This window comes from Chlamydomonas reinhardtii, chromosome 6, assembly GCF_000002595.2.
Source record: "Chlamydomonas reinhardtii strain CC-503 cw92 mt+ chromosome 6, whole genome shotgun sequence".
Classification (NCBI taxonomy): domain Eukaryota; kingdom Viridiplantae; phylum Chlorophyta; class Chlorophyceae; order Chlamydomonadales; family Chlamydomonadaceae; genus Chlamydomonas; species Chlamydomonas reinhardtii.
Window position 1 is genome coordinate 6,174,840 of NC_057009.1, and position 25,376 is coordinate 6,200,215.

Sequence of the window (25,376 nt, forward strand, 5' to 3'; positions counted from 1 at the left end):
TGATCAGCCGCTGCCACGCGAGCTTGACGCTGGGTTCGGGCAACTCCAGGAGCAGAGGCTTGACAATCAGGAGCTTGAGGCTCTCGAGCAATTTGTGGATCAGCAGTCAGCACAGCTCGGGCAACCGCAGCAACAGCAACATCCCCAGCGACAGCAACACCAGGCGGGTGACCAGGAGCAGTACGGGCATCCAGCACCTGGGAGCGACAAGGGTGAATCAGGCGGGCACGGCACAGACCCGGACTCAGACACATCACACGAGGAGCCGCCGCCACTTCACCGGCTCTTTATAGGCTCGGTTCCACGTGCTGCGGTCGAGGCCACCCTACGTGGCTTTTTCCAGGAGGTGGGTGCCACGGCGGCGCTAGGTTGTGCGTTAGAGAGGTCAGGAGAAATGCTGGGAAAATGTCTTGCATGCGTGGTACTTCAGGGCACGGCCAGTGGGCAAAGTCTGTGGTGCTCGTACTTTTTTGGGGTTAGGCATGCAGAGATGTATGGGTCGTGCAACCTCGGGTGGGGTTCGTCGACGTCGAGCCGGAGCGTATGGGGCTGATCGGCCCACAACAACCGGCTAGGAAGGCTATCTGAGGGGTTAAGTTGATGGTGTGATGGCAGCGCATGGCAAGCACATCTGAGTGTTACTGCTGCTTCTCGCAGTGCGGCGAAGTCCGGGACCTTGCGATCCTCCGTGACCGCTCCTCGGGCAAGTCTCGCGGCTGTGCCTTTGTGAGCTACCAGCACCTGGAGGAGGCCGAGGCGGCCATCGCCAAGTTCGACCGCCAGCTGCTGCTGCCCGGAGCACAGGCGCCACTAGAGGTGGGTCCGGGCGGTTCTCGTGGTGTTAGCTCCATGGGTGGTAGCAAGGGGGGCCGCCTCCACGTGCAGGTACGGGCGTGCCGTGACACAGGGGCGGGGCGAGCCGCCCAAAGTGGCAGCCGACGTCAACAGATGCTTCGTACACGTGCTAAATGGTGTCGGGTCACGAGCTTGCAGCCCCGCGCCTCATGTGCACGGCGTCTCTTTTGCGTTGCTGCGTGCAGGTCCGGTTTGCAAAGACCCACGCGTACGTGCAGGCTGGCAGCGGCCCCAGCGGCAACAGGCAGCTCTTCTTCTCGCGTGTACCACTCACGCTCAGGGTAGGCTGCAAGTCAGGGGCAGGGGACACGGGCCGCTGCCACACGGCAGCAACTGCGCTCCAGCCTTGTATGCAAGCGGCGAGAAATTGATCAGGGTCAAGCAAAGGGTCGTGAAGAGTTCAGGCTATGGCCCATGAGTCATCCTTGGCAGCAGTGCTGGTAGCCCAGGTAACCGCCGCCAGGCGTGCGCCGTTGTCCCGCGTCCCGCTCGGCCTCCTGAATCCCGTTGTGTACCGTGTGTATGCACAGGAGGAGGACATCCTAGAGCTGTTTAGACAGCACGGCAGGGTAGCCGGCATCAACGTCTTCAAGTGCCGGAGATCCGGGCGCAGCAAGGGCTGCGGCTTCGTAGAGGTGAGGCCCCCGGACACCCCGTGAAGCGGCCCCCCTAACACCCGGCGGCCTCAAGGCGGCGGCCTGATCGGTTGCCCTCGGTGTTGCCCAAGCCTAGGCACCAGCCTGCAGCCGCTTAGCGGTCCCCGCATCAGCATGGCTTGGCCCCAGGTCCAAGAAGGCTGTTTCCCCGCCATGCCGCGTGCGCACACCGTTCAGGCTTGACCGTACCCGTCCTGTCTGGTGGCGTGTGCAGATGCATTCACGAGACGACGCTCTCGCGGCCATGCAAGCGCTGGACGAGCAGCACGTGTTCGACGTGAGCACGGTAGTGGAAACACGGTAGCGGAAGGAGCTTGCGTGTGGCATTCGACCCGAGCGCGCGTGCTTGATGCTGGGTGCCGCAACGTTTGGCATGTTGCTGCGACAGCCGCTGCGCACCTGCGCCCATCGCTGCTGGTGTTTCCCTGTCCCTTGTTGCTCACGCGCACCCACGCCTTCTGGTACTGCCGCCGCTGCTGCTGCTGCTGCTGCGCCCGCACAGGCCACGGGCACCGCCATGTCGGTGCGCTGGGCGGACCCCGACCTGCAGCAGCGCAAGAAGAAGGTCATGGACGACGTGGGCGCCGACACCCGGGGCATGGTGAGGCGGGCGCCGACGTCCGGCCTCAACGCGTCCCCTTGTCTCTTCGCCTCCTCCCTCCCGCTCCTTGAGCCCTCCTCCTTTTCCTTGCTCTTCCTCCGCGCTCATTCTCCCCGCCCCTGCCGCCGCACTCGCCGTGGTGTGTAGTTCCCGCAGATATTCTTCGCCAAGGTGCTGCGGTCCACCACCGAGGAGGAGGTGCGGCGCCTGTTCTCGCGCTTTGGCAAGGTGCACGAGGTCAACCTGTTCCGCGCTTTCCAGGGCGCGCCCACTACCAAGGTGAGGCGCACCACCGCGCGATTGGCGCGGCAGTGATTGGGCGGTCACAGGCATCGCATCGGTTTTGCGCAGCTCTGACGACCAGGCCATTCATACGTCCGTACAGCGTTTTAAAAGCTCTGCACCATGGGTTTTGCACTGCACGCCATGGCTCTCGGCGTTCAGTGCCTCATCAATGTAATGGCATGCGCCTCAGCCTGAGCTTGCGCTAAGACTAGGTCTGCGCCACAGCGCTTGATGCATTCGCCGGTATTACCGGCTGGCGCTTCGTCTCCCCCGTTGAGGCGCTCGGCCCGGCCGTGCCCCCCTGCCTCCCGACCGCGCTATAACCCTCCTCCTCCTCCTTCTCCTCCTCCTCCTCCTCCTGCTCCTCTTGCTTCTGCGCCTGTTGCAGGGCTGCGGTCTGGTTACCATGCTGGTGCATGATGAGGCGCTGGCGGCTATCGGGGCGCTGGACGGCAAGTTCGTGTGGGAGGGCATGGACTGCCCCATGGTGGTCAAGGTGAGCGGGGGCCGGCAGGAGACTTGGGCGCAAGGGGGCGCGGAAAAGGCTGTGAACTGGGGCAAGGGCAGAAGCACGCACAAACGCACCATCTCTAGGGTGACACGTGCACGCACAGGAGCTATCCTTGCGTGCTTGCGCACCGTGCAGTCGTGTACGCGCGGTGCGTTCTGCCAATGCCCTTCTGCAAGCCCAAATCGCCGCGCCTGCCGCCGTCTCATCTCCCGCCCCCGCCCCTGAAACCAACACGCCATGCCCGGACCCGCGGTGTCCCTCGCCACCACCTCGCCGCCTGCGCAGTGGATGGACACGGCGCTGCAGCGGCGGCGGCGCGAGCAGCACGCCACCACCGGCGCCCGCACGCAGCTGCCCTCCGCCTCCATCGGCGGCCTGCTGGGCGGCGGCGCGCAGTCCCGCTCGTCCAATGAACCCCTGCCGTACACGCCGTACGCGGCAGCAGCGGCGGCGGCGGCCGCGCAGTCAGGTGAGGGCAAGGAGGAAAGGGCGTACGGGACAGGGGCTGTTTGAATTTGCAGCCATTGCGGCTGTCGTTTGGGCAGTGCTTGGCATGCGCGCGGGTTCTGGCGGACATCGGGGCGCTCCTCTCACGACACTGTCCTTGACACTTTCGCGCCCTTGCAGGCTCGAGCGTCGCGGCGTCGCTGGTCAACCTGAGCGCCTCAGCCCTGGGCCACGGCGGCGCGGACCTGTCTGGTCTGGGCGGCGCCGGCCAGCTGTCCGCGGGCGGGCTGGGCGGGCTGGGCGGGCTAGGCATGGGCGGCGTGGGCGTGGGCATGAGCAATAGCATGCTGGGCGCCGCAGGCATGCAGGGCGGCGGCGGCGGCGTGCTCGGCGGCGGCGGTGGCGCCAGCTACGCCGGGCTCGGCGGCGGCGGCGTGGGCATGAGCGGCATGGGCGGCGTGGGCATGGGCATGGGCGGCCTTGGCGGCGTGGGTGTGGGCGGCATGGGCGGGCTGGGCGGCGCCGGCGCGGGCCTGGACGGGCTGATGGAGGCGATGGAGACGCCGCCGCCCGGCTGCGCGCCCGACGCCATGAAGCTGTTTGTGGGCAACATCCCCAAGAGCTGCACCGAGGACCAGCTGCTGCCGCTGTTCCAGTCCATCGGCAAGGTGCGGCGTGTTTGTGTGCCCTATAGGGGGGCGGGGGTAGCCGTTCATGTGGAGAATGGAGTGGGGTTACATTCATGATTACTTAAGGAAGTGGTAGACGGTAGACAATATTGGGGAACAGCAATCGTTACCGACGGCGTCGACCAGCTCCCGGCTGCAGCGCGAGCTCCAGCTCCAGCGCGTAGACCCTCCGCAATAGTGTTTCCGTGGGGGCGGGGTAGACCAAGACCCAGAATCAGAGCGGGGGGCATGCGGCGTGATGCTTTGGGGATGGCACGGCGCTGAGGCACGAGCCGGGCGGGCACACAGCACACAGCACACTTGGCCACACACCCGTACACCTCGCCCCGCTGGGCACTGCCGCTGCCGCTTCTGCCGCTGCGTGCGCAGGTGGTGGAGCTGGTGATTGTGTACGACAAGGTAACGCACGAGTCCAAGGGCAGCGCCTTCGTGTGGTACGCCAACCGCGCCGACGCGGAGCGGGCCATCATCCAGTTCAACCTGCGCCACGTGTTCCCAGACCCCAGCGGCGTGCAGGTGCGTGCGTGTTCTTGAGGGCTGCGGCGAAATCGAGTGCGCCCGGAGATGCGTTGCTTCTTGGCGGGATGACCAGACAGCGAACGCATGCAACAATTGGGTGTACGTGCGTAACGAAGTGATGCGGTGCGACGTGCGTCAGGGTCTCTGCGCGGGGTTGCGCACCCAGCCGTGCGTTTTGGCCATCCTCGCTGGCGCGATGCTGGTTATGTACCCGTACGATCCTGCTCTTCTCATCCACTAGAGATTTGTATTCACAAACGCTCTCACGCCCGCAGGACCGGCCGCTGGTGGTGCGGCGGGCCAAGGCTCGCAGCCGAGCCGTCCTGGGGCCGCTGGGCTTTGGCGGCATTGGCGGAATGTACGGCCTGACTCAGGTGTGTGTGAAATGTGGGGATGGGGACGGGCTCGACGGAGCGGGGGCAGAGCGAGGGAGTTGATCAAGCGGTCTGGTGTGCTTCCGGCACGCGTTCGACGCTTTCAGAATACCTGAAGCACTTCCACGCAGCGCGAGAACCGCTACTCACACGCACACGGCCTCGCGGCTCCCACTGCGCTTCGTCCCCACAGCCGGGCGGCTTCGGGCTCTCCTACGGCGCTCCTCAGCCCGCGTACCAGCGCGCGGGGCTGGGCGGCGGCGGCGCGGCGCTGTCCATTGCGCAGCTGCAGGCCGGCATGGAGGGACTGGGACTGGGCGGCGGCAGCGGCGCGGGCAGAGGCATGGTGAGTGGCGCCGCCTGGACCGGCTGGGTGCAGTGGGCCGGCTAGGTGCGGTGGGCCGCCTGGGATGGCGGGGTCTGGGTGCGGTGGGCCGGCTGGGTGCGGTGGGCCGGCTAGGTGCGGTAGGGCAGCTCGTGCCACACACTTGTGTTAAGAGACAGAGTGGCGGCAGGCAGCGGAAGGCGTGGGGTGCATGTGCATGCCTGGGTCAGGGACTGCTCTGTGGCCCGGCTTGTTGTCTGTCCGCACCTCACCTCCCGCCAAAAACCCTCTCGCACCCTCAACCGCAGCGGCTGGGCGGCGGCGGCGGCAACCTGCTGCAGCCCATGACTGTGATGGGCCCAGGCGGCATGCGCACGGCGGCAGGCGCGCCGGTGCAGATGCAGCTGCAGGGCAACCTGATGGCCATGGGGCCGGGCGGCCAGGCGGCGGGCTTCTACGACGCATACAACTCGGGTGCGTGCGTATGTGTGCGGTTAAGCGTGTCCCCGAGACGACCTCCTCATCTACCCATGACCGCAACGGCCGTGTTACTGACTCCCTTGCGCCATCCCGACATTGCGCAGGCGACCAGCTGATCTCGGACCTATCCATGATGGGCGGCGGCCAGCAGGGCGGCGGCGGCGGCGGCGCAAGCCCCTACATGGCGTTCGGCACATCGCCCACCGGCTCGCTGCAGCAGCAGCCGCTGCACGCCACGCCACACGTGGGCGGTGTGGGCACCCTGGGCCCCGGCGACTCCGGGCAGTGGGACTCGCGCTCGCTGACGTCCATGAACCTGCCCCAGCAACAGCAGCAGCAGCCTGGGAGCGCGACCATGGCCTCCGCACAGGCGCAACAGCAGCAACAACAGCAGGCGCAGCAACAGGCGCAGCAACAGCAGCAGCTCACTGTGTCGCTCAATTCACAGCAGTTGGGCGCGGTAAACCAGCACCTCTATAGCGTGCAGGTAAGGCCGCCGCAACAATACCATTTCAACCTGTCGCCAAGTATTGTGCTCTCGGTTTGTGGGCTTTTGGCCTTATATCTGGAAGGCCTTTCTCACCCCATGCCTCGCTTACACAGCCACACACTGCAATACCAACACGCACCTGCGCCTCTGCCACCCCTGCTTGCAGACGGTAAGCGGTGCTACGCTGCAGCTGTCCCCGGGTGCGGGCGGCATGTTTGCGCTGGTCATCAACGGCACACCGCCGCAGGTGGAGGCGGCACGCAGCCTGGTGGCCACAGTGGTGGGCGGCCAGATTTGAGCGCTGGGAAATGGCGGTGTGGCCGCGCACACGTGCAACGAGGCACGTGAGGGCGCGCCGCGCTGTATGCCGGACGGGCCCGGCGGCATGGATGTGCCGGGAGCGTCATGAAGCCGTTGATGCAGCACTGTCAGCAGCCACGCAAGCAGCAGCACTGCTGTCGCCCATGTGCGTGCGTTACTCGTGGCCTCCTGAAGGCCGTGTGCGGCATGCGATTACCGTACGGCGGCGCCAAACGACTGCGCGTGCTTGTGGCTCAAGGTTGAGCATCTGTGATGCTCGATGCAGCAGCGAGGGAATGAGAGAGAATGCGCATGTGCATTGACATCATGCAGGCTGGGTGTGAGGAAGGCTGGGAGATGTGTGCGAGGAATCAGGGCCGCTGCGGCGCGCGTTAAGAGCTTGGCGATGCCGTTCCAGCTGCGGCTCCGCTTCCTCGCACACCACGGGCGATCTGTCCCCTATAGATTGCATTACATTAGTATTCGATGTTCTAGATTTCAGGGCTTCCCAAGAAGGTGGCCCTCGCGATGCCGTGAAGCGCGGAGGTGCCGGCACAAGCAGCCGGTTTGCCAATGGTGCGTGTGCCCGTGGCGGTAGGGTGTTGGCCTCTTGAGAGCAAGGGTGTACTTGATGTTGTGCACGACCCAGGGACAGTGCTGCTACAAGGGAGCACAAGGGCTTTCTTAATATGCTCGCGCCCTCGCAACGGGCCACTGGCTTTGTGCGCGCGTGGAATGTCACCAAAAATGCACGATTGCATTGAAAACCTATTACATAGTGCCGGTCTGCAGGCCAATGAGCTGCATCTACGTCCTTTTTTGCGCCATGAAGGCAAAGAGTGGGTAAACAGCAGAAGAGGCATCAAATCTGTATGGTTCAGCGCCAGGGAGCAACTGTCTGTCAACCTTTTACACTGGTGCGCGGATCTCTGGCCATCGCGAGCTGGTGCGATGATACGCGTGTGAGGTTGCAAGTGCTGTTGTGATGCGGGATTTGGTCGGATCGCGGGCGACACTTCAAATGCTCGTTTATGAGGGTCATGCTTTTATCCTTACGCTTATCCACTCAATGAATTAAACCCTTATGCGGCGATATGGGGGCAAGCACGAAATCGACAAGGTTTGTGAAACGCATTAAAGTTGCGCCTCCTGCACATGGGGCCAGCAGTTCCGAAGTGCTCATTGTTCCTGAGATGCATTGATCGGTGGCCGCATGTGCCACTATGCAAGATCCGTCCCTAAGGCACAGGCGCTTGACTTGCGAATGGCGAACTTGTGGCCTTACGTGCCCCGGCCCGCGCGTCTGTCGTAGCGCGGCAGGATTGATGGTCGTGTGATATCCGCGGTGGAACGGCGGGTGCTCGGCTTTGAGGGGCATTGGCGGCGGCTGTGGGTAGGGCCATTTCAGAGATGTACATTGCACAGGTGCAGCCGGCTCGCTGTGCTCCGTGCTGTGACGTGGGCATGCAATGGAATGGGCTAATGATGCTACGGAAGTTTAGTGCTGGCACTTCAGGGCAGACATGTGGTGAATGTAGTGACAGGTGAATGGGGTCAGCCGCGTCGCCGGCAGCATTGGGGGGTTCATGGCATGGCAAGGTTGACACGGCACTTCTCTGCGTAGGTGCGTGCGTGCAGCAATACTGATCGGCGGTGTTACGGTATGTCGTATGCATGAGATCGGCAAGCACAGCACTGGGAAGCACAGACGCTGGCTGAGTTTGTGAGCCTGTGAACCTGTCAGCCGCGGGGGGATGTATTGAATGCTAAAGTGGCGGCTGCACAATGGATGCTAGTCAACATAATCACAAACTGGAGGTCTATTTGTGGCTTGGGAAGGGCGGATGACCCTTGTGGGATGGTCAATGCGCACCCCTACCACCCCATGCAAATGACGTGGCCCACAGCAGGGTGTTCGCGGGGCTGGGGTGCACGGAAACTTTGGTGTGGTTTGGACACCGGTGTTACGCACGTGGCGGGGCGGCACAGGAGGGTGTGGGAATTTGCGCTTCGTGGCGGACGCGGACGTCGATATTTCTCACCGCGCGCCAGTCGCAGTCGTTGCAAACAAGTCGTCCACTACATCCCGCCGCCAACGCATCCTTGGGGTCGGGTGTCAGTTGGCCCCATCGGGCCCAGGCGGCCAGGCGGGGGAGCCCGCAGCGGCCGCGCCACTTGGCAGTATCTGGCATGTGCACAGCCAGCACGCGTGACGCAGGTCCCCTCGCGACTGGGCGCCAGGGCCTCTGTCGACATGTGTCCAACCACGTCCCGCTGTCAAGCACAAGCACAGCAGGCAGCAAACTAGCAAAGGCGCCGGGCGAGTACCGTGGCGTGGGCACCTGGCTGGAGCTCACGCTTGAGCTGCGGTGAGGTAGGTAGTCTGAAATGTGAGCTTGAGGGTAGCTGCTGGAGCTGCTGGAGCTGCTGTGGGGTTGTCGGCTGAGTGGGGAGGGGAGGGGAGGGGCGATGATAGGGTTTTTGACCTTCCTTGAGTTCGGAATGTCCTCCTGCCAGACAACCCTGTTACAGAACTATCTACGCATAATACAGTGCTTTATAGAAGGTTGGCATTGCGCGCGGCAACTGCGATGTCAGGGCGACTTGCGATATGGCGCACTCGTTGAAGTACTGAACGTCGTCTGCATTATTGAACATCCAATTTTTGCTACCATGTATTTTGCCACCAGCTATAGCATCAGACCGCAGAGGCTGAGTCGCTAGGGGACTGGGCCCGGCAGCATCGCGTAGCAGTTCGTGAGGCGTAAACAGCGTGGCGAGTGAGCACGTTGCGGAGGCAGCATGGGTAACGTCCTTGCTCAACCGGTGAGCTTCCGGTTCGTGCTGGGAAGTGGCGGACGACTCGCCAGCGGCCCTTTCCCCCCGGCCGTTCCTCGTGCCGTTGCCCGCTCATGCAACTCAACGCCCCGCTTCCCGGCACAGCTTTAGTCTAGCTCTGACTTTCATATGTAAAGTCATCTTTGCCTGTGAGAGTGTATGCGACGTGAGTCGAGTCCTGCCAGCGCGCCGCGCACCTGGCAGCTGCCTGCCTGGCCCGGTGTGAACTGCTGCCCTCCGCCCCGGGGCCGCCGCCGGTTGCGCGGTGCTCGCAGGTGCGGGTGCCGGTGGATGTGCTGGCAGACCTGCCTGGAGTGGTCATGAAGGACACGATGGGTAAGGCGCTGCCCCATCGGAGGGGTGGTCATTCGGGGCTCCCGTGTTACGGGGCGGCGTGGGGGCGGGGGCTGCTGTCGAGGCAAGCATCCAAGCGGCTGTGTGGGGGCGGGAGGAAAAGGAAGGGGCAGTGATAAAAGGCAGGGGAGGGGAAGAGGAGGTGGCAGGGGCGCGACAGCGACGGCTTGATGGGGGTCTAGCGGCAGGTGGAGGAGAGGGTGGGCTGGCAGTCACACGCGCCGTCCGCCAGCCCAGGTGCTCCGGGTGAAGTGCTGGCGCGCTAGCCAGTTGTGGCAGCATCAGGGTCGGGGTCGGGGTTAGGCCCAGGGCCAGGGCGGCAAAGGTGAGGGTGGTGAGGGTGAGGGAGGTGGGGGTGGAGCAGGCGCAGGGGGCGGGCTGGGAGATAATGGAGTTGGGGGCGGCGGAGGAGAGGGTCAGGGTTAGGGTCGGTGGCACAGGAGCTGCCTGCGTGCTCAAGAGGCGGCCCAGCTCTGACAAGGAGGACCGCGCGGCGGCTGTGACACGCCCACTTCACGACCACCACCGCACACCCGTCCTGTGTGGCGCTGTGCTCTGATGCGGCACAGGCGGCGGCCGCTTCCTCAAGACGCTGCTGTGTCTGCACGACAGCGGTGGGCTGGTGGTGGTCAAGGTAGGGCCGGGGGCGGAGGGCGGGGAGGGAGGGCGGGCGGGGGCGAAGGGCACGGCTGGGCACGGGTGTGTGTGTGGAGGGAGGGAGAGAGGTGGTGCCTTCCGATCCGGAGTGAAAGGAGAGGGCACGGGGGCAGAGGGAGGTCGGCGAGGGAGGGGAGGCTGCCGCAAGGCGCGCGGCTGGGGAGGGTTTCCGGGGCGTCGGCAAGCGACCAAGTGCCTGCATGGGCGCTAGCAGCGGTTTTTCGGCGTAAGCGCGGCGGCTCTGATTGGCCCCCCTGCCCCCAAACGCCAAACCCTTGCCAGCGCTTACACCACACCGCTTTGCACAACATACCACATACCGCATTCGGCTGTTGTGTGTCTGGGGTGTGTCAGGTGTACTTCAAGCGGCCTGACGCCGTCATCAGCGGTCTGGACGCCTACAAGCAGTCGCTGGCGGCTGTCAGGTGCGACCGGGTCACGTGTGGGTGGCTTGGCGTGTTGCGGTGGTGGCGTGGAGGCAGCAGCAAGTGCGTCACGCCACCACGCCGCCACGCCATATGTGGCCGGGGCCGGTGTGGCGGGTCGTGTCCGTGCGGTGTTGCCGCCCACTGTTCCCGCCCAACCGCCTCACCGCCTCAACCCTCCATTCGCCCACCCATGCACACACACGCGGTTACACGCGCCCAAACACACCTCTCCTTCCTTGCGCTCTCCACACACGCTCGCCACAGATCGGCACTGGCGGGCTGCCCGCACGCCTGGTCCTGGCAGGCCTGGCTGGAGGCCCCCCACGTGGCCTACCTGGTACGGCAGCACCTGGCAGCCAACCTGTACGACAGGTGCGGCCTGTACGACACACACACACACACACACACATACGCACATGGGCCCAGCATGTGTGCAGCTGTGTGCAGCTGTGTAGCGGTTGGAGTGTGCGTGTGTGGCTATGCATGTGGCGGCGTGGTTGCCGCGAGCACGGGCATGGCGCTGATTGGTAGGGGGGGGGGGTGTCTGGACTGGGACCGCGCCGGCATCCACCTGCTAAGCGACGCTCTTCGCTGCTGCTACTGATGGGTGTGCTGCCGCTGCTGCTGCTGCCGCTGCTGCCACTGCGTAGGCTGTCCACGCGGCCGTTCATGTCAAACCTGGAGAAGGTGCGAGAAGCAGTTGGCATTTGGGTGCAAAGGGTGACCCTTGGCTGGGGGCAATTAGACTCACTGCAGTACCGGTGCCAAGGCCCCTGACTCAAGCTTATCATCCGCGCTGCCACATCCTATCTGAGCCACTTCAACACCATTTATGCCTTGACGCCCTCCGCCCTCCGCCCCTCCGCCCCTCAGCGCTGGGTGACGTACCAACTACTGCTGGCGGCGGCACAGGTGCGCCGCGGCAGGGAGGGCACGTGCGCACGCCCGCCGGGCGCGACAGCCGGGCCGATGACACTTCATTTCGCCAGCACCACACCCACACCCACACCCACACCCACTCACCGCCCTGATGGCCTTCTTCTTGTGCTGCGAACCCAACGTGCCTCAGATCCACGCGCGCGGCGTCGTGCACGGCGACGTCAAGAGCGAGAACGTGCTGCTCACCAGCTGGGAGTGGCTGTTCCTGGCCGACTTCGCCACGGGCCTCAAGCCAGTGGCGCTGCCCGCCGACAACCCGGTGGGTGCGGGGTGTGGGCTGTGAGGTGTGGGGTGTGGGGGCGGGGCGGTGTGTGTGTGTGTGTGTGTGTGAGGGGTGAATTCCAGCCCAAACTAAACCAAACCAAGCTAAAACGAGTGGTGGGGTGGGGTATGGTGCGGGTGGGGGCGGGGTGTAGGGTGTGCAATAAGGTGCGGGTGGGGGGAGCTGGGCGGTGTGGGGGCTGAGCGCCGGGCGGGAGCTGGGTGGGCTGCATGGGAGCCAAGCGTTAAGGGCGGGATGGGGCCTTAGGAGGCTGGCAGGTTGGCAGGCCACGCAGTCGGGGCGCCTTGGACCCCGCACACCCGCATAAAGGTGAGGGCTCCTTGTTGAGCAAAGCCGGATCCGGTCATGTCTTTGTTCTCATGGGTGTTTATAACCCTCTTGCACGTCGCCACGGGCCCTTGCTCCAGGCCGAGTACTCATTCTATTTCGACACGGGCGGCCGCCGCCGCGCCTACATCGCACCAGAGCGCTTCTACACCACGGGGGGCGGGGGCGGCGGAGGGGGCGCAGGCGGCGGCGGAGGCGCGGCCGGCGGTGGAGGCGCGGCTGGAGCGGGCGTGGGCGCAGCGGCGGCGGCGGCAGGCGCGGGAGCTGGAGCTGCAGGGCCTCTAGGTGCTGGTGCCGGCGCCGGGGGTGCAGCGCCCGGCGGCGGCGCAGGTGGCGGCGGCGGCGGGGCGGCACCGTTCGAGTCGTCGAAGCCCCCGACAGCGCTCACGCCCGAAATGGTGCGTCCCTTGTTTCATGTTTGGGGCTGTCGTCACTGCCGCGCAAGGGACATAGGACTACCTCGCCCGTGCTGATCGCCCACAGCCGCACCCCCACCACCTCCTACCTGCGCGCTCATACACAAAACATGTACAGTCATATCACACCGTACATACACACCCTGCCTCTCCACCCTGGCGCCGTTTCAACATCGCCATGCTTTAATCAGTCGTGCATGGAAACTCCCCCCCCCCCCTGTACCGCTTTTCCAAACATCCCTGCAACCCCCGCTCCCAGGACATCTTCTCCCTGGGCTGCGTCATCGGCGAGGTGTTCTGTGACGGCAAGGCGCTGTTCGACCTCTCAGAGCTGCTGTCTTACAGGTGGGGGCGGCGGCGGTGGTGGTGGTTGTGGTGGGGTTTGTGTGTTGATGGTTATGATGGAGGCGGTGGTGGTTGCTCTGAGAGTTACAGGAGCTTTGGAGGCGAAGCCGGATGCAGCTTGGCAGTCTGTGTACAGCTTGGGGCGTTTCCATCGATCCAGACGCACCAAAACACATACACACACACACACACACACACACACACACACACACACACACACACACACACCGTCTCACCCGCAAGCAGGCGAGGCGACGTCGCCGCGGACCCGGCGGGTCCCGGCAGCGCCCTGGCGGCAGTGGATCCAGACATCCGGCGGCTGGTGCTTCACATGATCCAGCTGGATCCAGGTACGGCACAGGGGAGAGGCGGAGGGCGCGGGGGCGGGGCACAGGGGCGGCGGGCAGGGGCGGCGGGCAGGGGTGGGGCGCAGGGGCGGGGAAGCAGCGCGGCAACGCGCGTGGGACTGCGCGGGGTCACTGGAGCGCACACACCGCACTGCGGCGCTCACCGCCCACAGCCGGGCCCGGGGCTCAACTGTTGCTAACGTCACGAGTACTCCAGACGGCCCTGCCGCACCCGCTGTCCTGCCGAGCCGCGTTGCCCCACGCTCCTCCCTGCCGCTCCCTGTGCGCCCACTCCCCACGCCACGCCGCCCTGCCTGCAGCTGCCCGCTGGCCCGCCGCGCGCTACCTGTCGGACTGGCCGGAGCCCCTGTTCCCGCCCTACTTCGCCGCCGTGCTGCACCCCTTCTTTGAGGCGCTGCTGCCGCTCGATGCCGACGCCCGTGTCGCCGCCACCGCCGACGCCTTCCCGCGACTGCGCCGGGAGATCCTCGCCGCCTCCGCCGCCGCAGCCGCGGCGGTGGACAAGGCGGGCTCGGCGGCGCCGTCGGCTGGCCCGTCGACGGCGACTGGCATGGCGGCGGCGGCGGCGCCGCCGCCGCCGCCACGTGATGCCGCGGGCGGCGCCCGGGCGCCGCCGCCTGCGGCGGCGGCACTTGGCGATGCCGCTGCACCTGGCGGTGTGGAAGGGGCTGCAGTTGCTGGGGGCGGCGGCGTTGCCAGTGGCACGGGTGGTGGTGGCGGCGGCGGCGGCGGGCTGGGCAGTTTGAGCCTGTTGGAGGAGGTGGGGGCGCTGCTGGCGGACAGTGGGGCCATGGCGCGGCGGCTCAAGGTGAGGTGCTGTCGTGCTGAGCGGGTGCTGCGTGGGACTGTGCGTGTGCTTGGGAGCAGCACTGAGACGTGCAAGCTAAGGTATGTCTGTGCAGCGTCTTGGCAACTTTCTCTCACGCGCCCGCGGCCCCTGCACGCTCCCTGGGAAACCCGCGAAGGCCGCCGACGCCGAGGCCGACGGCGGCGGCGGCGGGCTGGGCGGCGGCATGCTGGATGGCGGCGACAGTGACGACGTGGGGGTCGGAGGCGCCTTCCTACTTGACGACGACCTAGACCCACACCCGCACGATAGCAGCGGACCACACGCCATCGGCAGCAGCGCACACGCAGACAGCAGCGGCAGGCATGCCGCCGCGGCGGCGGCGTCGGGCGTTCTCAGCGGGGGAGGGGGCGGCGGGAGCGCTGGAGCGGGCGGCGGCTGCGGCGGCGGAGACTCGAGCATTGGTGCTGTTACCGGGCCAGGGCCGGCGCTGGGGCTGGGGCCGCAGCTGCTGCTGCCGGTGATTGAGGAGGTGGTGACGGAGGAGGTGTATGAGTACCAGGTGGGTGCGGCGGCCCGGGGCCGCCCGTGTCGGGACAGTGGAACATGGGGTGTAGCGCTGCAAGGGGCCCTGCAGGCGCCCGCCGTGCCGATTGATAGCTTGCCACCTTCCGCCACGCACCCTTTCCGTCCACGCACCTTCCCCGCCACCAAGCACGCCCCAACCGCCGGCGCTCGCAGGTTCGCGAGCCGTGGGGCAACTGGCAGGGCGCCTCTGGCGGGGAGGATGACGAAGCCTTGGTCGGCCTCAGCGGCCACGGCGGAGGCGGCGGAGGCGGGGGCGCAGCCGGCGGCGGAGGGCCGGGAGCAGCCGGCGGCTCCGCGGGCGCCTCCGGCGAGGGCTCTCGCTCCGGCGCCAGCGGCGCCTGGAGGGGCAAGGAAGAGGTGGAGCTGCCACGCGGCGGCGGCTGGCAGTGGGCCGGGGACTGGGTGCTGGACATGCGGCACGGCGGCACAGGACCGCAGGCGGTGGACGGCGAGGGATGGGAGTACCGGACGCCCGCGGGCGGCGGCGGAGGCGGCAGTGGTGGCGACGGCGGCGGCGGGCAGCGGGCGTGGTCCGCGGCGCCACTGGCGACATGCACCAGCCGCCGGCGGCGCTGGCTGCGGCAGCGGCGGCGGCGGCTGCCGGCGGCGGCGACGCCACCGGGCGTGGGCGTGGGCAGCACCCCGGCGTCGGGGGCCGGCACCGGCGCGGCGGGTGCGGGTGCTGGTTCAGCGTCAGCAGCCTCAGGAGCACACGGCCTGCTGCGGATACCGTCGGTGCACCGCCTGCACACCGCTGCCGCCGCGGCGCCGCACGCTACCGCACAAGCATCAGGCGGCGCGGCGGCAGCTGACGGCGCGGGCACTGGCGCTGGCGGGGCGGGCGCGGGGGCTCTGGCGGCCGTGGCCGTGACGGCGGTGGGGCCAGCGGTGCCTGCGGGCGCGGCGGCGGCGGCTCCGGGCACTGCGCACGGGCTGGTGCTGGTGGCTGTGTTGCTGTGCAGCACCCTGCGAGGGTCACGCCTGCAGGAGTCACGGGTGCGTGGCTGCGCGGCTGGGCTGTGCGCCATGCGCAGGCGTGATGTGTGGCGTGCATGTGTCCTGAAACTAAAACGAGGGCACGTGTGCGAGTATCTGGAAAAGGCGGGGCGGCGTGAGCCTGGGCGCATGGAAGTCCGGATCCTGTCCGTTTCCGGCCACGCCTGCTGGCCACGTTTGCCTGCATTTGACAGTTGACCTTGACAGTACCTTGAAGGCCTCCCTTCCCGCCGCCCGCTTTCCGCTGCCGTCGCGCCCCCGGACATAACAACGCGTCTGCTGTACTACCGTACTGTAGCTGGCTATGCCTTCACTTCTTAAATAATCATGAATGTAACCCCTCCCGTGCTGTGCCGACGTGGCAGCTGGCTGCGCTGCGGCTGCTGGTGGCTGCTGCTGAGGAGTGTGGCGACGACCACGTGCGGCTGCAGGCGTGTGTGCCCTACCTGCTCACAGCGCTGCATGACGTCAGCGGGGCGGTGCGGTGCGCGGCGGTGCGCGGCCTGGTGCGGGTGCTGGGGCGCGTGCAGGTGAGCGAGGGCGCGGGAGTGGGAGTGGGAGGTGGCTCAATGGGGAGGGCAGGTGCCGATGTCAGCGCACGCGGGAGGGAGGAGAGCTGGCGAAGGTGACTGGGACGGGCAGCGGTGTGTTGGAGGGAGCGGGCGTTCCTGAGGGCTCCACATGCGGTGCCGACGTGCGCGCTAATCTCCTTGGTGCCGTCGCGCTTCCCCTGCTCCTCCTCCACCACACCTCATGGAATTTCCTGCCGCTAGGGTATTTCACCTCTTCCCTCCTCGCCAACCCTCCCCACAGCCCCACACAGCCCCCTTTGTCAACCCTACCCACCCACCCACCCGCCCACCCGCACCCACCCTAGCCACCCGCACCCACCCTAGCCACCCGCACCCACCCTAGCCACCCGCACCCACCCACCCGCCTGCTCCCACATCCACGCACCCGCAGGCTCTGCCGCCCAGTGACATCAAGGTGTTCCAGGACTACGTGCTGCCGTCCATGTCGCTCACACCCAACGACCCCGAAGAGGCCGTGCGGGTCGAGTACGGCGTGGCTCTGGCGCACCTGGCCGCAGCCGCACACAGGCACCTGGTGAGGCTGCAGAGCGACAACAACGCCGCCGCCGCCGCGGCGGCGGCCGCTGCCGCGGCCGCGGCGGCGGCCGCCGCGGCGGCGAGTGGTGGCGGCGTGGTGGCGGGCGGGCTGGCGCCGCCGCCTATACGGTGAGTTGTACGAGTGTACAGTACTTATGTATGTATGTCTTCTGAGGGAGGGATAGCATGAGGGGAGAGGGCAAAGTTGGTTATGTAGGCGCTCTGTATGTCTGAGCGTGTGTCCTCCTGTCCGTGTGCATGCGAGGCCGGGACTTTAGCTCGGGACCAGGCGCTCATGCTCCCCCTCTCCCCGCATTTCCTTAGCGAACCATGAGTGTAATCCCCGCCGGTCCGCCATGCAGCTATGATGCGGAGGTGGCGGCGGTGCGGGCGCTGATCGAGCGCGGCGTAGTGGAGCTGGTGACGGGGCTGCGGTCCAGCGCCGACGTCAAGGTGAGCTGCGGGAGGTGGCGGACACGTGGCGGAGGTGCTGGCGGTTCCGGGCAAAGAGCAGGGGTGGCGATGTGGGCGGCGTGTGCAACGACTGCGGGTGTGGTGGAGTATGGATGGCTGGGAGGGCACGAGTGGTGCCTTGCACGCAAGCTGCCGCACGGCAACGGAGTCAGCCCACTCCCATCATTACCTGCCTATCTCCCCCCCTGTACCTGGCTACGCCTTCACTTCTTAAATAATCATGAATGTAACTCCCCCTGCCCACGCCAGCGCGCACTGCTGGTGCACGTGCGGCCCCTAGCGGAGGCGTTTGGACGCCGCGGCGTGACCGAGCTGCTGCTGCCGCTGCTGATCACCTGCCTCAACGCGCCCGAGGGCCGGCTGCGGGCGGCCTTCTTCAAAGCCGTGGGTGACGGAGGCCCGGGGGCTTGGGGTCCGGTGGCTTGGAGACTGGAGGCCGGAGGCGGATGGCGGTCAGACAGTGGGGCTGGGGGCGCCCCGGAAACTCAACCCCTGAAAACAACCCCTAAAAACAACCCCTCCTGCCTCTAAACAACCCACGCCTCACTCACCTACCTGCAGGTGGGCTCGCTGGGCCCGGCGCACCTGGGCGGCGAGGCCCTGGACGCCTTCCTGCTGCCGTGCCTGGAGCAGGCGCTCACAGACCCCGAGCCGCGAGTGGTGTGCGACGCAGTGCGCTGCCTGGTGGCGGTGGCGCCGCAGGTGCGGGCTGGTGGCTGTGCAATACCGTGTGCACCCTTCTTGCCCTGCCCGCGCGCTTCTTCCCAGCCCCGGTCCGTTGTCCGCAACAGCAATTCCGCAACGCGCTAACCCCGGCGGTCCCTGCAATGCCCTCCTCCCTTCCAGCTGCGCAAGCGCTCTCTGCTGGCCGCCGCGGACAAGGTGGCTCCGCTGCTGCGGCACGACAGCCCGGCGGTGCGCGGCGCGGCGGTGGCCATGGTGGCAGCGGCGGCCAGGTGCGCTGGGGGCTGGGCCGGGGCTGGGGACAGCGTGCGTGTGGCAGGGCGTGTGGGAGATTGTGGTGGCAGCGGAACTGGGACGGGTAACAGCACCATGATACACCGGCAGTCCTCGCTCTGGCCCTCAGACCGCCCAAGCTCCTTCCGCCTTCCCTCGTGGCCCTCCCTCCGGACACTCCCTCCCGACCTCGCGCATACGTCCCGTGTGTCCGCAACCAACCTACTGCCTCCAGGTACCTACCACTTGTGGACGTGTACGCACAGCTCGCGGTGGCGGTGGGGCCGCACCTGACCCGACTGCCGCCGCTGCTGTCCGACGAGTCCCTGCTGGCAGACTGCCTGGCGGCGCAGCCGCCCGCGCGGCGGCGCGGCGCGGCAGGGGTGGCGGCTGCAGCAGGAGAGGGCGCCGCCCTTGGCAGCAGGCGCAGCGCGGGCGGTGGTGGGCGGGGCGCTGCTGGAGTCGGCGCACAAGGTCAGTTGCGCTGGCTGTGTCTTGCTCGCTCGCTCGCACCCATCAAATGCACCAATCCGTACGACTACACAAGAGTCCTTTGCGCTTTAGCCGTGTGCTCTGGCAACTGCTTGCTCACGAGCTTCCCCTGCATCCTGAACTCCTTCGCAGCCGAGGCGCTGGCGGCGGCGGTGGACAAGCTCTCGGTACCGCTGCGCGTCGGCGGCCCCATTGGCGGTGGCGCCTCTTCTTCCGCCGTCGGTGCCGCCGGCCGACTCGACGCCGTGAGCTCAGCTGTCAGCGGCGCCGGCGAAGCCGCTGGTGCCAGCGCGGCCGCTGGTGTGACGAGCGGCGCCGGCATGCTGCCTGGGCTGCCGCTTCTAGAGGGCCTGGCGGGGCCCGACGACGCCGCAGACCTGTTCCTAAGGCCGGGTAGGTTGGTCGGTGGGAGGAGGCGGCATTATGACGACGTGGCTCCACAAATAGAGCTGCGCACGAAAGAAGGGGCGCGCCGCCAACCGCCTTGCGCACCCGCACGCGCTGACCGAACGTGTGCATTCCCCGCTGCTCCTGCCTGCACGTACCGTACCTGCAGCTGCTCCGCTGTACACCTTCGATATGACCTTGGACGCCGCGGCAGCTGCAGCTGTGGCAGCGGCCTCAGAGGTAGCCGGCGGCGGCGGAGCCGCCGCCGCGCCCTCCGGCGCTGCCACCGCCGGAGGCGGCGGCGCCGGCGCCGGAGGCGCCACAGGCGGCGGCTCCGCCGCCGCCACAGCCACGCTGGCCGCGGCGTCTGCGGGCGCGGGCGGCATTCCGGGCCCGGGCGTGTCTGCGCAGGCGGCGGCGCTGGCGGCTGTGCCTGCACGGCTGGGGGCGCTGGAGGCGCGGGCGCTGGGTCTGGCGGAGCGGCTGGCGCGGGAGCCACTGGGGGTGGACCCATTGGAGCGACAGCAGCTGGAGAGGTGCGGAGCGCAGGGACACGGGGAGCGAGGGTGTGGGAAAAAGGCACAGCGCGCGTGGCGGGTGTGATGCACCTGTTCTTGTGCGGACCCTCGTTACCGTATTCTTGCGGACCGCGCCAGCACCAGTACTACCACCGCCGTTGCCCAACGGCGCGTAATATGCACGCCACACACAGGTTGGTGGGGTTGCTGCCGCGCCTGCGTGCCGATGCTGGCTCGGACGTGCGTGACTCGGCGGCGCGCGGCACGTGGCGGCTGGTGGCGCTGTCGGCGCGCGGGCCGCCACCCATGGTGCTGCCGCCGGGCGGCGGCGACCGCGGCGGCGGCGGCGGCGGTCTGTCGGGCGCTGTGCAGCTAGGCGACTATTTCTCAGCGAGTGAGTCAGGGGTCCCAGGCTATGTGCATGCCGGCATTTGCCGTGTGCGTGTGACATGGACACAAGCTGTGCGGTGCGCATCTGCTGGTGGAGGTGTGGGCGGCACTGCGATCTGCAAGCATGAGGGGTGTCATGCTGATTATCCCATGGTGCCCTGTACGGATCCCCCCAGGCGCCCCTTCCAGCTCTTCCGAGTACTACTACAGCAGTGGCGACTCGGCGGCGGCCTCAGGTGCGCTCAGGCGGGCTGGTGTGCTGATCGCGAGTCTTGCACTGCCTTGGACTACGGTGCATCAGCGCACATGGGTGAACGCGCCTGTGCTGGCGGTGCTGCTCGCCCCTGAAGCCACGACACCAGGTCGCATCAAACGCTGTTGCCTCACCCCTTCGTCCTCAAACCTCCCCTGGCCTCCCCCTGCTGTCTACCTCGCTACACTTCTCTGTACCATCTTTGCAACCCCCCTGCCTGCCTCCACTGCCGCCTCCACCCTTCCTGGCCTGCAGGCGGCGGCGGCGGCTGGTGGCGGCCTCGCGGTGTGCTGGTGGGTCACCTGGCGGAGCACCGCCGCGGCGTCAACCGGCTGGCGGTGGGCGCGGCGGGCTGCTGGCTGGTGTCGGCTGCCAACGACGAGACAGTCAAGGTGAGGCGGCGGCGGCGGCGGGGTGCAATGTGGCCCGCATGCACAAGCGCAGCAAGCCAGGGCACTTAGGATTCTGGGTGATGGGAGCGCAGGGCTTGAGCAAGGATGGCACCGGGTTGCGCTGTCCTGGGGGACTGCGCGCGTCGCCACCTGACCGCAACGCCTCCCGCTGTACGCCACCCAACCCCCGCTTCCTGCGTGCACACACATACACACACACACAGTCTTTGCGCAATGTTTTCCTTGTGCTTTTGAACACACACACATACACTCACACATCGCTGTCGCCATTTTCCCTGCTCGTGACACTTTCTTGCTGCCGCCCTGTGCCTGCAATTCCTCTATCACCCGTAGGTGAGCTCGACTACGAACAGCGGGCGGGAATCAGGGCATTAGGCGTGCTGGGTCACCGTTGTAGCGCGCCCAGGGCGCGGCGCATACAATGCATATGGGTGCCACTCGGGGTCAGGTCGTTCGTCGATCGCCCGAGGGGGGGTTCCAGGCTTTTTGCGGGTAAGTATGACTACCGGGGTCGACGCGGCTACAAGACGCTCGTCGGTATCGGTAGGTATCCGTAAGTAACTCCGTCGCGCCGTCTGGGCGGGCTTCGTTTTGTTGTTTTCTTTTCAACATACACTCACACATACACAGTAACTCCGGCGTTTGGGCGGTTCCCGTTTCCGTTTCGTTGCTCACACACGCACCCGCGCCCACCTGCGCCCACGCACCGCACACAGGTGTGGGATCTGCGCCGCCTGGAGCGCGACGTGTCCTTCCACTCCCGCCTCACCTACGCCGCCCAATCCGGCCGCATCACCGCGCTGTGCTGCTGCGGCGGCCCCGGCGACGCGCCCGGCTCGGGCGGCCCCGGCGGCAGTAGCACCTCCAGCGGCTCCTACTACAGCTCCGGCACCACCGTGGCCAGCGGCAGTAGCAGCGGCTCGCTGCACCTGTGGCGGCCCGAGTACACCACGCGCCAGGCGGGGCTGCCGGACAAGTACACGGGTGAGATGGGCGGGGGAGGCGGGATAGAGTGCAGGCGTTTCGTAGTTTCAGAACAACACTGTGTAGTAAGGATGGTACCATACAGCCGAGCGGTTGCGGAAAGGGCCTCACGCAGCGCTAGGCACATGGCCGGTGTGGCCTGGTGTGGCCTGGGTGCGGCTGTACGCGCCCACGCGATTCCTGTGCTGTCCAGCCGCTCACCAAGTGCCGCTTGTTTGCGCATACCGTAACCGGTGGCGACCGCCTGCCTGCCTGCCTGTGCAGGTGTGGTGGCGGTGCGGCTGCTGTCACCGGGGCAGGGCGCCATTCTAGAGGTACGGTATGCGGGTATAGAGACGCCGCTTGACACCGCTTTGTCTGTTTCGGTATGCACCCTTGATGGGTGATTGTATCCCGCCCGGCCGGCAACACTCTTCCCTCCTCCCAGTTTCCCTACCTGGGCCCACGCCGGCTGAGGACCACACCTGCACTCCCATTTGCACTCCCACTTGGCCAACGCAATACCTCTTCCCGCGCAGGTGGCGCCCTGGGGCCCCAACCTGTTGTTGTACGTGACGCAGCGTGGCGGCGTGTGCGCCTGGGACACGCGCACGCAGCGGGACGCCTGGGCGCTGCCGGCGGCGCCCGCGCGCGGCCTGCCGGAGCACCTGTTGGCAGACCCCTCCCCAGCCGCCGCATGGATCATGACCGGTGAGACGGGTGTGCGTTGTGCCCGGTCAAGCGTGTTGTAACGAAGACCGGGGGATGTTTGGGCTATGTGCCCAAGCCCTGTGAACTGGTCCTTATTGCGGCCTAACAGCCCAGTGGAGGGTGCGGACTGTCGACAAGGTGGTTGGTAGGGTCCTTGACAGGCAAGGTTTGGTTGGTGGTGTAGGATCACAAACAGAGTCGAGCGCAGTGGCAGCAGAGCAGGCATCCCTGCTCCAGCTTCCTCGCTCCCACCCGCACCTTTACAACCTGTGCCGCCCGCCCTCTGCGTTGCCTTTTGACCGCACGCCCATGCAGGCAGCAGTCGCGGCTTTCTCAGCCTGTGGGATGTGCGCTTCCAGCAGTGTGTGCACACCTGGCAGCACCCACTGCGCTGCCCCACAGACGCACTGGCACTGGCCACAGGACCGCCCGCGCGAGTCAGCGGCGCCGCGGCGGCGGGCAGTGCGGGCGCGGGCGTCCAGCGCGGCAGCAGCGGCTGCCCCCTGGTGTGGGTGGCGGCAGGGCAGGGCGAGGCAGGGCTGTGGGACATTGTGAGCGGGCGCTGCAGACAGGTGCGTGCGGCGAGGCGGGTGCTGCAGTGGGTGAGGCAGCAGCAGTGGCTGCGGCCGTGCTTGCCCTGACGCGCGATTGCACTTGCTGATAGGGGATTGCACTTGCTGGTAGAGGGACCAGACGCTGTTCTTGCGTCTTCAGCGCAAGCAGTACGGGCCTCCTTGATTGATCCTGGCAGGTGCTGCGCTGTTAGCAGGACGGGCCTCCTTGATTGCTCCTGGCAGGTGCTGCGCTGTTTAGGGCCCGTGGAGGCAGAGGCGGCGGCCGCAGTGACGTTGCCCGCAGCCCTGACGCCGCCGTCACCTGCGGCGTCGAATGGCGGCGCCGCTGGTACTGGTGGCGGCGCCGCTGGCGGGCCGGCAAGTGCCGCCATGGCCGCTGGCGGCGGCGGTGGCGCGGCAGGCGGCGGCGGCGCGCTGGCGGCTTTGGGACTTGACGCCATTGCGCAGCCGCAGCCGCGGACCGCAGGTGGGCCTTCCTTTGCGCCTCCCTCTGCATGTGCACCTACCGTACATGCACCTATTAAAGTACTGCGTCGCCGACCGGATTCCGCATGGACGCCCAGCCCTTGCCCACACCTCACGCGCTGCCCCTCCCTTCCTCCGCCCGCTTCCGCCCTCCTCCGCCCGCCTCCGCCCTTCCCTCAACCGCCAGGCGCGCGCTGCCTCCTGTCGCTGCACGGCGGCGCGCTGCTGTGGGGCGGCAGCGACGCGGCGGTGCGCTACTGGGACGCCTCGCGGCCCGAGGGCAGCTACGCCGTATGCGGCCCACTGTGGCCGGGCGACTCGCTCAGCGACGGTACGCCGGGCGGCGGACTCAGCGTGCCAGAGTTCAGGTGAGCGGCGCGGCGCACGTGGTATCTACAGTTTGCTTTGGCCAGCGGTCGGCATCGTGGGTCGGCATCCCTGGCTTCGGTGACGTGTGTGTCAGCTGAGTGCGATTAGGGAGAAAGCGGGCAAGCCTAGTTCGCAGCGTGTTGATGAGATCGCAGCTGTGTTTCTACGTGCATGATTGAGGGTCAAAGGGTGGGCGGCACAGGTGCCTCTGATTATCTAGAAGAGCCGCACTGCCATGCTCGACAGCAGCACGCGTCGCTGCGCCCTGCAGGTACAAGTACCGCACTCGGGCGCTGGGTGACGTGGCGGTGTGCGAGGAGCTGTGTGTGCTGGACAACACGTCGCGCCTGACCGAGAGCTGCCAGGAGCTGCGCGGCCGGGTGAGGCGGGTGCAGGGCTCTGTGGCAATGCAGATTCTGTCGCAATGGCTGTGTGTATCGCGTGCCATCGTGCCTCTTGTGCCCGCTGTGTGTATGTGTGTGCGCGCGTGCGTGCGTGTGTGTGTGTGTGTGTGTGTGTGTGTGTGTTTGCGCGCGCGTGTGTGTGTGTGTGTGTGTGTGTGTGTAAAAAACAACAAAACGAAGCACGCCCAGACGGCGTTGGAGTTACTTGCAGGTGCCTACCGATGTGTGTGCATGTGTGCTGCGCAGGTGCGTGTGAACGACCAGGCACATGCAGATGCGGTAACGGCCCTGGCGGTGGCGGACCCCCCAGGCAGCAGCCGACTGCTGCTGACAGCCAGCCGTGACGGGGTGGTGAAAGCCTGGAAGTGATATGTCTGGAGGTTGGAGAAGATGCACAGCGGGCGAAGATGGGCGCTGTTCGTTGGCTGGGCAACAGAAGAGATCCCGGCAAACCAAGCGCCGGCGGAAGCAGGGAGGGAGTTGCTGCTGGGTGTGGGACAGGGCGGGTCTAGAAAGCACGACTGGTGTGTGGCTATTTCGGCACTTCTCGATCGATAGCGTAACACAGCTTTTTACATAGCTATGGCTGCGGCGGCTGTGTGTGGGCAACTGGGCAGAAGCAGGCTGACAGCTGTAAAACGTAGCGTGCGTCCCGAAGGTGCTCAGCACGTGTCAGCGAGTCGCTTGCCAGGAGAGAGCGCCAGAAGTGGTGGGTGTGGGAGTTAATGCGCTGTCTGGCATCTGCGCTCAAGGCAGTTGCTGACCAGGCTAAAACTTTCTTTGTGCCTTGTTACGGTATGCCCCGCCTATGAAACGCGGCTGGCAGCTGGCAGACAGGCCGCCCAGGCGCCCAGCGTCACCGTCAGCGGCATCCCGTACGGGTAGTCTGCGGCCAGGAGTGCACACGAGGTCAGAACCGAAGCAAGGTGCGGGAAGAGCAGAGCAAGGGTGAGGGAGAAGCAATGACTCAAGAGTGTACTGTCGCGAGAGGTGCACAGCGCCGCCCCCTGCTGCCGTGGACTCGCCCACTGTTGTCTG

At 66.7% G+C, this 25,376-nt stretch overlaps 2 protein-coding genes across 2 annotated transcripts; both read left to right on the forward strand.

Moving 5' to 3' along the window:
- The first annotated feature begins 496 nt into the window (after nucleotides 1-496).
- On the forward strand, nucleotides 497-8,618 carry CHLRE_06g290450v5 (uncharacterized protein). Its single transcript, XM_043063414.1, has 16 exons — nucleotides 497-603; nucleotides 658-816; nucleotides 1,041-1,136; nucleotides 1,386-1,490; nucleotides 1,726-1,788; nucleotides 2,014-2,112; nucleotides 2,260-2,391; nucleotides 2,786-2,893; nucleotides 3,194-3,377; nucleotides 3,536-4,023; nucleotides 4,414-4,560; nucleotides 4,839-4,937; nucleotides 5,131-5,283; nucleotides 5,571-5,736; nucleotides 5,847-6,229; nucleotides 6,399-8,618. The coding sequence occupies exons 1-16, from the start codon at nucleotides 601-603 to the stop codon at nucleotides 6,528-6,530; spliced, it is 2,517 nt and encodes an 838-aa protein (XP_042924120.1). The 5' UTR covers nucleotides 497-600; the 3' UTR covers nucleotides 6,531-8,618.
- Nucleotides 8,619-9,072: 454 nt separating this feature from the next.
- CHLRE_06g290500v5 (uncharacterized protein) lies at nucleotides 9,073-25,314 on the forward strand. Its single transcript, XM_043063415.1, has 34 exons — nucleotides 9,073-9,358; nucleotides 9,646-9,706; nucleotides 10,294-10,358; nucleotides 10,736-10,806; nucleotides 11,074-11,181; nucleotides 11,460-11,496; nucleotides 11,683-11,721; nucleotides 11,879-12,007; nucleotides 12,439-12,756; nucleotides 13,034-13,119; nucleotides 13,366-13,469; nucleotides 13,787-14,295; nucleotides 14,453-14,836; nucleotides 15,016-15,858; nucleotides 16,224-16,388; nucleotides 16,822-17,096; nucleotides 17,330-17,420; nucleotides 17,691-17,825; nucleotides 18,003-18,143; nucleotides 18,288-18,397; nucleotides 18,634-18,872; nucleotides 19,023-19,283; nucleotides 19,447-19,813; nucleotides 19,990-20,189; nucleotides 20,362-20,421; nucleotides 20,694-20,830; nucleotides 21,568-21,835; nucleotides 22,100-22,149; nucleotides 22,354-22,525; nucleotides 22,841-23,097; nucleotides 23,323-23,566; nucleotides 23,753-23,933; nucleotides 24,206-24,314; nucleotides 24,585-25,314. Exons 1-34 carry the CDS (start codon nucleotides 9,335-9,337, stop codon nucleotides 24,705-24,707), a joined length of 6,363 nt encoding a protein of 2,120 aa, XP_042924121.1. The 5' UTR covers nucleotides 9,073-9,334; the 3' UTR covers nucleotides 24,708-25,314.
- Nucleotides 25,315-25,376: the final 62 nt, after the last annotated feature.